This window comes from Lepus europaeus, chromosome X, assembly GCF_033115175.1.
Source record: "Lepus europaeus isolate LE1 chromosome X, mLepTim1.pri, whole genome shotgun sequence".
Classification (NCBI taxonomy): Eukaryota; Metazoa; Chordata; class Mammalia; order Lagomorpha; family Leporidae; genus Lepus; species Lepus europaeus.
Genome location: NC_084850.1, coordinates 118,390,629 through 118,404,403, shown reverse-complemented (window position 1 = coordinate 118,404,403; position 13,775 = coordinate 118,390,629). Strand labels below are relative to the sequence as shown.

The 13,775-nt window shown below is 44.7% G+C and overlaps 1 protein-coding gene across 1 annotated transcript; it reads left to right on the top strand.

Annotated features, from left to right (window-relative positions):
• Positions 1-10,188: 10,188 nt before the first annotated feature.
• Positions 10,189-11,223, top strand: LOC133752844 (melanoma-associated antigen B2-like). Its single transcript, XM_062183133.1, has one exon. It carries the CDS (start codon positions 10,189-10,191, stop codon positions 11,221-11,223), a length of 1,035 nt encoding a protein of 344 aa, XP_062039117.1.
• The last annotated feature ends 2,552 nt before the right edge of the window (positions 11,224-13,775 follow it).

The window sequence follows — 13,775 nt, the reverse complement described above, 5'->3', positions numbered from 1 at the left end:
CATGTCCAAATACTATAGAGAGAAATGTTAAAATTCTAAAAGCTCATTGAAGAAGCACTGCTAAAATATATATGCACAAAGCACAAGTTTCAGAAATGGTTATGTTTAGCATCTTTGTTAATTAGCTAGAACGTAACTAAAACAATATATAAATGATATTCATGAGTTTTGTTCCACTGTGAAATGAAGACACTAATGAATACAAAAATTACCTAGGAGGGACAATAAATATAGCTCTAAATATGTTACTTATAAGCTGTTTTTTTTAGATGTCGATTATCTTGAGCCATAATCTCACTGCACTTGTATTTGATAATGCTTTGAAATATAGCATGTAAGAAAGTGGTTTAACCAGAACAACACACTTCTAATTACCTGCACACTTTTAATTACTTGTGCACTTTAAGTCCAAACCATAAGACAATGGCTCAGTTTGTGTGACAGCTTTACCCAGGAAACTGCTTTAGTTTTTAATTTACTTAACTATACAGAAGAAAATGGACTTATTTTCCATTGCATCCCTCTAGGCTTCTACAGGCACAGGCACTTCTAGTTCATTGCCCTGAGGCCCTGTTCCCATTTCCTGCCTTGGCCCTTCCCAGATAGATGTTATGTGTATCCTCTGCTACTGAAGTAATCATTGTAATAAAGGCAGAAAGAATATCAATCACAGTCAATCACAATCAGTCCCAACATCCAGAGGAGCCCAAAATAAGGTATTTTGAAAGACACAGTATCCTGTACCATTTGGATAAACTACAGCACTTGTGTAGCTTCCACATTATCACATTCCATTGCCACTCCCACTATATAAAGCCAGTTCATAAGATAGTATTTCCCCTGTGGCTTCCAAACATTCTCATTCTTCACTGGAGCTTGCCCTGTACTCATACATTTGTTTTTATCAGTCCCCTACAGTTTGGCTAGATCTAGTCTGTTTTTCCCCTTGGAGGCCTTGGCACTGAGAAAACATGTATTGACTTTCCATTCTGTTGCTCTACTACAAAATAATTCTTTGGGAATTCTAGGTTAACACATATTTAACATCACCCTTAGGCTGTGTCTCTCAATGATCAGGCATCTCAAGCCAAGTTTTGGATGTAGTTGTGGCCCAGAGACTCTAAATTGAATTTTCGGGAAAGCCTCTGACAAGTTGATATATCAAGATGCTTAAAGGAGATGTCCTTGAACTTTAGATATCTTTATAGGCATTAAAACAGACATTTTGTTTTGAAAATGTCCCTGGCTTGTACTGCTGTCCCCTCCGAGAGCCACTGCACTTTCACTGAAAACATTCAGAAAAACAGGAGCTGAGGATCTTCCAGGAACATCCACAAAATATTCCGTGTTGAAGTCTTGGGACTCAGTGAAAACAAAATTAAAAAAAAAGCTAAAATGTATTCAACCCTGCTTAAGCCATCTCTGTACCCACTGTGAGATCTGGGAGACCTAGGCAGAGATTCAAGCTGAAGCCCCTCACCTTCTTCTGAGATAGGTTTGCCAGGCATCCCATATATATAGAAAACAGTCCCTGTGGTTTTTTGCGTGCCCTGTGTAATTTTCTCCTCAGGGCACTAGAAGAGGTGAGGTCCTTCCTCTAAAGACCCCAGTTCGGCAGAGGTAGGAACTCCAGACTGCCAGTAATAAAGGTAAGGTCTCAGAGTGAAGTGTGAGGGGATTAGCCACCCCCAAATAGAGGGTTCCCTATGTAGTCACAACCCCTACTATATAAACCCTGGGGGGAACCCAGAGAGTGGTGGCCACATGAGATATCTCTCACTTCTTCCTAAGTGTCTCAGAGAAGTGATGGTGTTGATCTGGAGGACATGACCTCAGGTCAGTAAAGGAAGTGTTTCAAGACCTATCTGGAGTCACACAATACCCCGAATGAGAGCTGAGGGGATCAACCACCCTATACAGAGGGGGTGCCATGTAAACCAAATATGCCTGCCCTACTGTGAGCCCTAGGAAGTCTCCAACATGGTTGGCTGGCTACACCATGAAAAGCCATATCTCGCTCTCCTTCAAGAACTTATGGGACAAGACAGGAGATCTGTGAAGCCCTGGACCACTAATCCCTTGAAAAGGTATAGTGGAAGTGGTCTTTTTCAGCCAGCAAAATTGAGTTGGCCAGCTAAAGCCACTCACATCCTCCTCTTCCTTAGGCTGTGGTCCCATCTGGCTATGCCTCCTATACACACTTCTGCCTACTAACACCAATGTAACACGTCCTGCCTTTGTGTCAGAAATAGCACTGTACCAGTGAGCAACGCCTTCAGACCCACTGATCCCAAACAGAAGCGTCCAGAGGCACTTCGTCAAGCATATCAGACGCGGACTCAGAGCTCAAGAAGAGGGAAGTCAGAGAACCATGCAGGCTTTGCTAGACACTGAGAATTTGCCCAGATTCCTTCCAGACTACAGAGTGGTTCGGCTGGTGAATTTACCAGTGCTCAGGTAAAGGAAAGAACCACCACAAAAACAAATATCCTGAAGAATGTCATCAAAGAGTATAAGGAGAACTTTCTGAGATCCTCAGGAGTGTCTCTGAGCATATGCAGCAATCTTCGGAACTGAGGCAAAAGACACAGAGCATGCTTATATCCTTCTCAGAAAACTGAACCTTCCCTATGATGAGGGGTTGAGTTATGAAAAGGACATGGCCAAGGGCAGCTTCCTGGTAACTGTCCTGGATCTGTTATGAAAGGCAATTACGGCCGGCGCCACGGCTCAATAGGCTAATCCTCCACCTTGCGGTGCCAGCACAACGGGTTCTAGTCCAGGTCAGGGCGCCAGATTCTGTCCTGGTTGCCCCTCTTCCAGGCCAGCTCTCTGCTGTGGCCTGGGAGTGCAGTGGAGGATGGCCCAAGTCCTTGGGCCCTGCACCCACATGGGAGACCAGGAGAAGCACCTGGCTCCTGGCTTCGGATCAGCGCGATGTGCCGGCCACAGCGGCCATTGGGGGGTGAACTAACGGCAAAAGGAAGACCTTTCTCTCTGTCTCTCTCTCTCACTGTCCACTCTGCCTGTCCAAAAAAAAAGAAAAGAAAGGCAATTACATGACTGAGAAAACAGTCTTGGAAGAGCTGAATTTAATGGATATGTATTCTGGGAAGAAATATTTCACCTTTTGGGAGCCCATAAAGTTATCTCCGGAGATCCGGTGCAGGAAAAGTACCTAGAGTACCAGCAGGTGTCCAACAGTGGTCTTCCTCCCTATAAATTCTCAGAGCTCACAATGAAACCTCAAGTGAAAGTCCTGGAGTTTGGGGCAAGATCCCTAATACCATTCACATTGCCTTCCCATCTCCTTATGAAGAACTTTGAGGGATGAGGAAGACAGCACCTGAGCCAGAGTTGCAGCCAGGGACTACTTGGCACTATTGCAAAGGCCATCTGAGTTCCAGGCCAAAGCCAGCCAGTACTCCTACTGTTAATGAGGTCCGAGGAATATTTTTCACTTTGTGTTTGAAGTGAGCAATCAATTTGTTGGGCAGTAGAATGTCAGGTTAAGGACAGAGAGTGTGCAATACAATATTCTCTTTGTGTTCCTGTTCTATATGGATAACTTACAGACTTATTTAGTTAAGAATCAGTACTTTTCAAATGTTATTGCTTCTCATGTAATACTGAACTTCAGAATCAAAGCTTTTGAATGACATGTGTTACATGTTTATTGCTGCTTACCAGATTTAAGAATAAGAGTTTTGGGGAGAGAGTGTTCGGTGTAATGATTAAGATGCCACTTGGGATGTCTGCATCCTGTACTGGAACACCTGAGTTTGGGTCCTGGCAACACTCTTGAGTCTAGCTTCCTGCTAAGGTGCACCTTGGGAGGCAGTAGGTGATGGCTCCACATTGGATAACCAGAAGCAGTTTCAGACTCCTAGTTTCTGCCTGGTCCAGCCCTGGCTATTGCAGACATTTGGGGAGTGAACCAGTGGATGACAGTCCTCTCTCTCTCTCTTTTTTTTTCTCTCTCTCTTCCCTCTCTCTAATAAACAAACACTAAATAAAATTTAAATAATAGTTTTGGCATGCTGTAAAACCAATATGAAATCCTTAATCTCTTTTACCTGTGACCCATACAAGACAACACACAATTGGAATAAGTATTTTCTTGGAAGTGTGAAAGAACATCATATTCAAATCACTAGGATCACGAGACAGAGAAAATCTAAAGCAAAAGCAGGTGGTCAATCCTTGATTTGCCTTATTCCTTTTTTATGTAAAGTTTGAAAACATAGAGCTGGATTTGATTTATTCAAAAATGTAGGATCAATTAAATTGTAATAATTTAGACCTCTTGTTCACTATTATGTTCCCCCATATTAATCAACCATATGCTATTTGAAAGAATCCATGTTCATGCTGGGGATGTTAAGGGAAAAAAATGACTAATCCACTGTCCATAAAACATCACTGGTTGAGAGCAGCTCATATAAAATATGGTGAAATTATTTCTCAGACCTACAGGACAGGGTTAAAAATGGCAAGGGATAAGAAAGGGAAGGTTCCCAATTAAAGTATTAAATAAAAATGATCTGACAGCAAAGATGTTGGTGTCTTGAGAAACTTTAAGTCCCTCAGTAGCAGGTATTATAAGTGAGGCTGCATGCAGGGCTGGCTGAGGCTGTGGGACTGGTGAGTAGGGATCAGGTCCTCAGATAGTGCATCTCAGAGTGGAGAGACCAAGTCTGGAATGAGAAACTACTTTTTTTAAAAAATTTTGAGATTGTGGGCAAACCAGAGAAAATCCCTACTTGGGGCAGTGTTGGAAAGTATCATGTGCTCTCATCCCAGTGCAGGTGAACACAGTGCATAAACCATGCATCACATCTAGGGAGCTTCAATCCCTTAAGATGAGGTGTTAATGAGTCACTGGGTACTTTTCACTGGGCTTGGAGAGTCACAGTGTATTACATTAAAAGGATACTCAAACTAGGTTATCATGTACAATCTGGCAAGCTGCAAGCAAGTTCTAGGCTTTTGGTACTGTTTAAGTCAATAAAAATAAATGTGATTTCGACGTAACAGCCACTGGGAAAAGGGGAAATTGTTGGTCCTTAACATAAATTTTAGGAGCTTGCATTGCATTCACCTGGGGAATTCTATCTTACATTGAGTAATTTATTATGTAATGGAAAAATATTAGTTTTCCTTGCTAATCTGAATTTGGCTTACTGGGCTTTTTCTTTTTAAAGATTTATTTATTTATTTGAAAGGCAGAGTTACAGAGAAAGAGGGAGAGACATAGAGACCAGAGAGATCGTCTATCTACTGGTTCACTTTCAAAATGGCCACAACGGCAGGGGCTGGGCCAGGCCAAAGCCAGGAGCCTGCAACTCCATCTGGGTCTCCCACATGGGTGGCAGTGACCCAAGTATTTGGACTATCTTCTTCTTTCCCAGGCACATTAGCAGGGAGCTTTATCAGAAGCAGAGAAGCTGGGATTCAAACCAGCACTCATGTGGGATGCCTGGGTCACAGGCAGTGGCTTAATCAGCTATGCCACAATGCTAGTCCCTCATGGAGCTTTCTTTGTTCTAGAATGCTGCATATGCTATGGCTCCTGCTGGATTAAACGAAAAATGAATCCCACTTGGATGGATAATATCATTGGGGTTCAAATTAATTGTAGTAATAATCACCATGCTGAAATCTCAATAGTGACCAGGCACTGGGCCAGGCACTTTACACACTTTAGCCATATTCTACCAGCCCTACAAAACAGAAATTATCAAACCCACCTCACAAACACAGAGCCTAAAGCTCCAGATTTCAGGACATACTACAGGGCAGTTATTATCAAAACAGCATGGTACTGGTACAGAAACAGATGGATAGACCAATGGAACAGAATAGAAACACCAGAAATCAATCCAAACATCTACAGCCAACTTATATTTGATCAAAGATCCAAAACTAATCCCTGGAATAAGGACAGTCTATTCAATAAATGGTGCTGGGAAAATTGGATTTCCACGTGCAGAAGCTTGAAGCAAGACCCCTATCTTTCACCTTACACAAAAATTCACTCAACATGGATTAAAGACTTAAATCTATGACCCGAAACCATCAAATTATTAGAGAGCATTGGAGAAACCCTGCAAAATATAGGTACAGGCAAAGACTTCTTGGAAAAGACCCCAGAAGCACAGGCAGTCAAAACCAAAATTAACATTTGGGATTGCATCAAATTGAGAAGTTTCTGTACTGCAAAAGAAACAGTCAGGAAAGTGAAGAGGCAACCAACAGAATGGGAAAAAATATTTGCAAACTATACTACAGATAAAGGGTTGATAACCAGAATCTACAAAGAAATCAAGAAAATCCACAACAACAAAACAAACAACCCACTTAAGAGATGGGCCAAGGACCTCAATAGACATTTTTCAAAAGAGGAAATCCAAATGGCCAACAGACACATGAAAAAATGTTCAAGATCACTAGCAATCAGAGAAATGCAAATCAAAACCACAATGAGGTTTCACCTCACCCCGGTGAGAATGGCTCACATTCAGAAATCTGCCAACAACAGATGCTGGAGAGGATGTGGGGAAAAAGGGACACTAACCCACTGCTGGTGGGAATGCAAACTGGTTAAGCCACTATGGAAGTCAGTCTGGAGATTCCTCAGAAACCTGAACATAACCTTACCATACAACCCAGCCATCCCACTCCTTGGAATTCACAGAATTCTTAACATGCTTGAGTTCCCATAGCTGGTAAATTACAGGAGTAGAACCAGATTCTTAGTCTAGATTAATCTAAAGCCCACACTGTCCTAATCTTTCCAATCTGAGTTTGACTCTGTGTCTCTTAATTCAATTATTTCTTTCTTCTTGAAAATGTTATTTTAGACAATAAAAATGGGGAGTCTGTGCTCATACATCCTGGGTCACAATACAATCCCAGAATAATATTAATGGCAAAATAAATGAGAGGCATGAATTTAAAAAAAATGATAATGCTTGGTGACAATAGGATCATCTACACATGCAATGCCAAGAAATCTCAAAATATCAGGGGCTTCCAAAATAATCCTATACAGTCCCTTCTCTATAGAAAATATATCTATCAGAACACAACTGACATGAGACTCTAAGACTGGCAAGAAGGAAAAGGTCAGCATGTTTTTTACTTCTCTAACAGCCCACCAACTGTTCTGGGTCTGCTGCTTTGTGCTTCAGCTTTCCCATCTTATACCACTTCTGGTACAGGCACCCCCTTCTCTGGAAAGTTTGCAGAAGAAAAGTTGATTGCATTTACAGAGAGGCACCACTTCCCTGGAAGCCTTTAGTTAAAGAGGAGCCAAGAAGACCACAAAGTCAGACAATTTGGGGCACCACTATTCAAGAATATAGAAGGTCATGCATAAGCCAGTTTCCCTTTGCTGTCAGAACTAGAGAGCTCCAGACAGAGCTGTTAGGCTGTGCATCTCCTCAGTTCATCTTCAGGCTCTTGGTCCAAGAAAGACAACCTTAGGCCAGTAGATGGTGGTATCCCAGTCTCTGATAGATACAGAGGTGAGAATCAAAAACGAGGATGATGGAAGGACCCAGCCAGAACTATGGGGTTCCCACAAAGTCCCATTCTGACTGTTAGAACCTCAAGGTCCAGAATAGACCTGGCCGAATATAGTTCATTGTGACTTCAAATTCAGTGATCCCCAAAAGTTCAGTACCTTGATCTGATGGGAGCAACTTCAGGTCAGCAAGTAGTGGAGTATCCAAGAATGATCCGGTGTCAAGATGAGGACCCTGAAGAAGAATCAGAGAACCAGTTATCACTGAACAGAGAAGCTCCATATATTTCCTCAGTGCTATCTGTCCTGGGATAGTCTGGGAAGAACTGTGAGATGAAAGAACTTTGTCAATTTGTCTGGAGTGCCTCACAGAAATGAAGGCCTTGAAATAGTGGGCAGGGCTCAATATTTGCAGAGACAAAGTCCAGGCCTTAACAGGACTCAAGGTAAGGGCCCTAAGTGCTAATGAGGGGTATCCACCACCTCACCAGCAGAGGTTGCCAAATTGAGTTCCATGCCATTTTCAGCCCTGGAGGACTTCAAAAAACCTACCACTAAGGAGCCCCTTCATTCTACTTATGTGATCCCAGGAAGTGAAATACCTTTGTCTGAAGATGGTAGCCGCAGTTGTGGAAACAAAGTTGTTTCTGGCTTGAATCAGAGGCAAGAGGAGGACCCTGAGTGCGGTTGTGAGGTCCGCTCTGCAAAGCAGAAGGCTCACAGACCACACCCCTGCTATCAGGCTGTGAGGCTTAAGCCCGAGATTCCATCTCGCTGGACTCAGTATGGGCAAGGCTTTATGTGCAGCATATCGGACTCTGGCCAGTAGAGGGAAGAGTCACAGGCTCCGCTAGATGTCAAGCTGAGCACCCAAGGACCACCGATAACCGGAAGACTGGAGTCCCCTAGTGCCTCTCCGCCCATCAGTCCGGAAGTCTCAGGCAGCCATAGCCGGATGCGGCTTAGCTCGCTTCCGCTCGGAAAGCTTGGAACGCCGGTCGAGAGGCTCCGCGTGGGTTCTGCAGAGAGTGAATTTTGAATGGTTTGGAAACAAGGTGAGGCACCTCAATGGGAGCTTAGGAGACCATTCTGCCTTTCCTAAGCTGCAGTGCAGCCCTGAGAGACCCTGGAAGTCTCTAAAGGTTTTTCAGCCTGAGTTTGGCCTGGAAAGTCTGGTGGGTGGGGGAGGGGGGACCTTGGTCTTAACTGGTGTAATGCTGATTCGATGAATGTCGGGGACCAGCCTTCAGAGACCCTGAAAGACCCTGGCTATCTGCCCGTCTGAGATCGGCCCAGAAAGTCTGGTGGGGGGAGGGGGCAGCTGGGTTCTCGGTGGTAATGGTGTAGCGCTGAATCTACGAATCTCGGGGACTGGCACTCAGAAATCCAGGAAAGCCCTGGAAGTCAGCTAGCCTGTTTGGCCCAGCAAGTCTGGTGGGTGGGGTAGGGGGAACTTGGTCTTAGCAGGTAGCGCTGATTCTATGAATGTCAGAGACCTAGGCTGTAAGTAAATTAAATGTAAGGCTCCTGAAAACTATTGTTGTGACAATAGGTTGGAGGGGGGCATACTGAATAGTGCCCCTTTACTGGGCAAAGTAAACCAACTATGGAGTAGCCTGGCTTCCACTCCAGGCACTAAAGGAATTGAGGGCTACGCCCAAGGCCTGCATCTGCTGTGAGCAATAGGAGGCTCAGAACAAAACTGAGATGCCCTCTCATTTCTGCCAGAGATGGTCTCAGGGATATGAAGACCTTGGTCTAGTAGAGTAGGCTCAATTCAGCAGGCTGGCTCAGTCCCTTGCAGGAGTCAAGGCTTTGACTCTTAGTGATAAACACCACTCCCTTATCCCCCCCACCAAAACCCTGGGAAAGAAAAGGGAAGTGTCCCTGTTGTCAAACCTAGAAGACATGGGCATGCTGGCATGATAAATTGTGCTGCTGCTTTCCAGGGAATTTTTACCCCTAGAAAGCTTAGGAAAGGACTTTCAGCTTGAGTATCCCCTCAAGTTGAGTGCTTCTTTATTTCAGATTGAAAGGAGTTGCAATCCTTCACCAGAAAGTGTGGTGACCACTTAGGAGAAAGGAATTGGTGACAACTGAAGGTGAGGACCCTAAATGAATCCTGAGGACCCCAATGAGCCCAAGATGGAAAGGACTCCATTGAACTCTTAGAACTGGGTGTCCCCTGTCAGGGAAGTAGATTGAGACACCCTTTCAGTTCCTTCTCATGGCTCTCACAGAGTTCTATAGCAGCAACTGCAAGAGTAGCAGAAGGGGTGGCACTAGACCTGCTGAGAGTTAAGATGATGACCCTGATGGTGAACTCAGAAATCCCCAAACAAAAGGAGACAGGAAGCCTGCGAGTACCTCCTGCCATCCCCAGTACACCTAAGTGAGACTGACAGGACACAGCCGAGACTCATTCTTGCAATTCTAATATTCCTCTGTGGAATCTTGGGGACAGGCTGAACAGAACAGGAGTTCTGTGGATCCCTAGAGCAGCACCCTCACAGACAACCTGAAAAAGGGTTTTGGTTGAAGCCAAAGTTCTCTCTCTCTGCTGAAAAGTCCTCACAGAATCTCATCCTCCCTCCCCCAGGTGTCTACATCACCTGCTTTCCTGCTCATACGTCTGCCTGCTGTCCCTGACCACAGCCATCATGCCTCGGGGCCAGAAGAGCAAGCTGCGTGCCCGTGAGAGACGCCGCCAGGCCCGAAGTGGAACCCAGGAGCCCAGGGGTGCTCAGGCCACCGCAGCAGAGGAAGCAGAGTTACCCTCTACTTCCTCTGCTGATGTGGGGGCTGCTTCCCCCAGTTCCTCTGCCTCTGGTTTATCCCAGGGACTTCAGAGGGCCCCACCCACTGCCACCACTCGTAGGGGCCATGTTTCTCGCAAAAGATCTAGTAAAGGTGCCAAGAGCCAAGGTGAGGAAAGTAAAAATCCTCTCCAGGCCTCAGCCTCCCATGAGAGTGCAAGCAGAGATCCTTTAAGTAGAAAGGCAGGATTGTTGATGCAGTTCCTGCTATACAAGTATAAATTGAAAGAGCCCATTAAGAGGGTAGAGTTGCTAAAGATTATCAGCAGACAGTTCAGGCAGCACTTCCCTGAGATCCTTAAGAAAGCCTCTGAGCGCCTAGAGCTGCTATTTGGCCTTGAGTTGCAGGAAAACAAACCCAAAGGTCAACTCTATACCCTTGTCCCTAAACTAGAGGTCTCCAGTGATGGGCGCCAAAGTAGTGTCTGGGGCTTCCCCAGGAATGGGCTTCTGATGCCACTCTTGGGTGTGATATTCTTAAATGAAAACTGTGCCTCTGAGGAGGAGATTTGGGAATTCCTGAATGTTTTGGGGGTATATGATGGGAAGAAGCACTTAATCTTTGGAGAGCCCCGAAAGCTCATCACCAAAGATCTGGTGCAGGAAGAATACCTGGAGTACCAGCAGGTGCCCAACAGTGATCCTCCTCGCTACCAATTCCTTTGGGGTCCCAGAGCCCATGCTGAAACAAGCAAGATGAAAGTCTTGGAGTTTCTAGCCAGGGTCAATAATACTGACCCCACAGCCTTCCCAACCCTTTATGAAGAGGCTCTGAACGATGAGGCAGAGAAAGCCCGAGCCAGAGCTGCAGCCACGTCTGCTACTACCAAGGCTGGTCAGGGTCCCAGGGCCAAGGCTGACAGCAGCTCTCACCCATAGTGCAGTCTGAGGCAGATTCTTCACTTTGTGATTATAAAGGGCTGTTAACTGTTACCTTTCTTATGCATGAATAATTTTTTGACTAATCTTGTGTGTATGTTTTTCAACTGCTGTTCCTTTAAGAAGGTTTATTTAGAGTCTGAATATAAGTTTACACATGATATAGATCACACATTTACTGCTGTTCATCAGGTTTAGTTTTGTTTTTGTGAAACACAAATTGTAAATCTGTAAACCACTTTGGTGGTCCAGAAAAAGATAACATGGCATTAGAGATCAGGAAATGTGAAAAAATTCACAGGAAAATATTTGAGATTAGAAGAGAGAGGGGAAAAAAGTAAAAAGTGATCAGTTCTTGGTTGGCTTTATTTCATTTAGTCTTCTCACAAAATTAAAAAAAATTCTACCTAGATTATATTATTATATTCAAGAATGTGTGAAAAATTAAATGGTTGTGAATGAAACTTCTTGTCCATAGTTCTTATTTTATCCAAACCACTGAGCTTGAAAATATTCAGACTCTGTACAGGAGATGTTTAGTCAAAGAAGATAGCTTCTGCTCATGTAATTACAGATGCTGGGAAAAGTCATTATGGTAGAGGGTGAGAGACTCTACTTCATAAATAAGTTAAAAGGAGACGGAGGGAAATACTTTTTTCACTGCTGAGCAGCATTTTGGCTGAATAGGGGTTTTAAAAATAATTGGACAATGTCCTTAAGCTACATAAATACTGGACATGCTTATGGGGCAACATGTATTTTGATATGTGTGTATATCATGTAGTGTAATGTTTAAATCAACCACACTGATCTCAAACATTTATCATTTCTTTGTAGCAGAGACACTCAAAATCCTATCTCCTGGCTTTTTTCTTTGTTTTTAAAGATTTAATTATTTATTGACTTATCTGAAAGGCAGAATGACAGAGGGAGAAACATTCCATCTGCTGGTTTACTCCCCAAATGGTTGCAATGGTTGGGGTTGGGCCAGGCTGAAGATAGAAACCAGGAAACTCCATCCTGGTCTCCCACATGGGTGGCAGGGGCCAAAGTACTTGGGCCATCCTCCATTGCCTTCCCAGGTAAAATAGCAAGAAGCTGGGATGGAATTACAGCAGCCAGAACTAGAACCAGCACTCTTATATGGGGTGCCAGCAACTCGATCGCAACTTAACCTGCTACACAACAATGCTGGCCTCCTAGTTTTCATTTTTGTAGAGAAGTATATAGCACACTAACATTATGGTCCCTAAACTAGAGGTTACTTTACTGTGTGGTAGAGCATCAGAATTTTTCTCCTCATTATCACTTAGTACATCTAATGAAACTGTATACCTCTCTCCACCAAGGGTTGTTGTTGCTATGGCTTTTTGGTCCAAGACTGCTTCATGGTCGCTCACATCTGGATGAAAATAAATCCCAGCTGGAAGGATGGTAATGTTGCAGGTGAAAATCGTAGTAACACCTGCCACTCCCTAGTGTCTCATTAGAAGCACAAGTACAGCTGCAGATGCTTTGTAGGCATTACATATATTATACCAGTCCTATAAGGCAGACCTACTCAAACTCACCTCACAGTGGAGAGCCTGAGGTACACAGAATTTGGTAATGCGCCCAACTTCACAGAACCAGAAAGTGACAGGGATGGGACTAGAACACTGATCTAAAGCCCACACTTTTTTTTTTAAGATTTATTTATTTATTTGAGAGGTAGAGTTACAGTCAGTGAGAGAGAGAGAAAGAGACAGAGAGAGAGGTCTTCTGTCCGTTGGTTCACTCCCCAAATGGCAGAAAAGGCCGGAGCTGTGCCGATCCAAAGCCAGGAGCCAGGAGCTTCTTCCCGGTCCCCCACGTGGGTGCAGGGGCCCAAACTCTTGGGCCATCCTCTACAGCTTTCCTAGGCCATAGTAGAAAGCTGGATCAGAAGTGGAGCAGCCGGGACTCGAACCAGCGCCCAAATGGGATTCCCTACTACACCACAGCGCTGGCCCCTAGCCCACACTACCTGAGGTATACCCTGAGTCTCTTATCTCGGTTTCCTTTTCGGTACTCGAAAATGTGTCACAAGCGATAAAAAAAGAATCGGGCCCCTGCGCCCAGGTTGGGGACCCAGATGAAGCTCCTGGCTCCAGCCTGGCCCAGCGTCAGCCGTCTGAGGAGTAAACCAGCAGATGGAAGAGCTCTATTTCTCGATCTCTCTCTGCCTCTGCCTCTCAAATAAATGTTTTTTAAAAAAATTCATCTGACTCGCCACTTGCATTTATTTACTTACTTTTGTGTGTGTGTGTGACGTGATACATCGGACAGAGAAGCCGAGAGGAGGCAGAAGGTAACGTGACGTTAGGCGCAAAGACGTGACGGGACAGGCGCAGCAGCCATAATGTGGCGGGACTTAAGGGGCAGCGAAACGTGACGTGACGTGTGGGGCGACGTAACGTAACGACGTGGCGTGACGTGACGTGACGTGTGGGGCAACGTAACATAACGGCGTGGCGTGGCGTGGTGTGACGTGACGTGTGGGGCAACGTAACATAACGGCGTGGCGTGGCGTG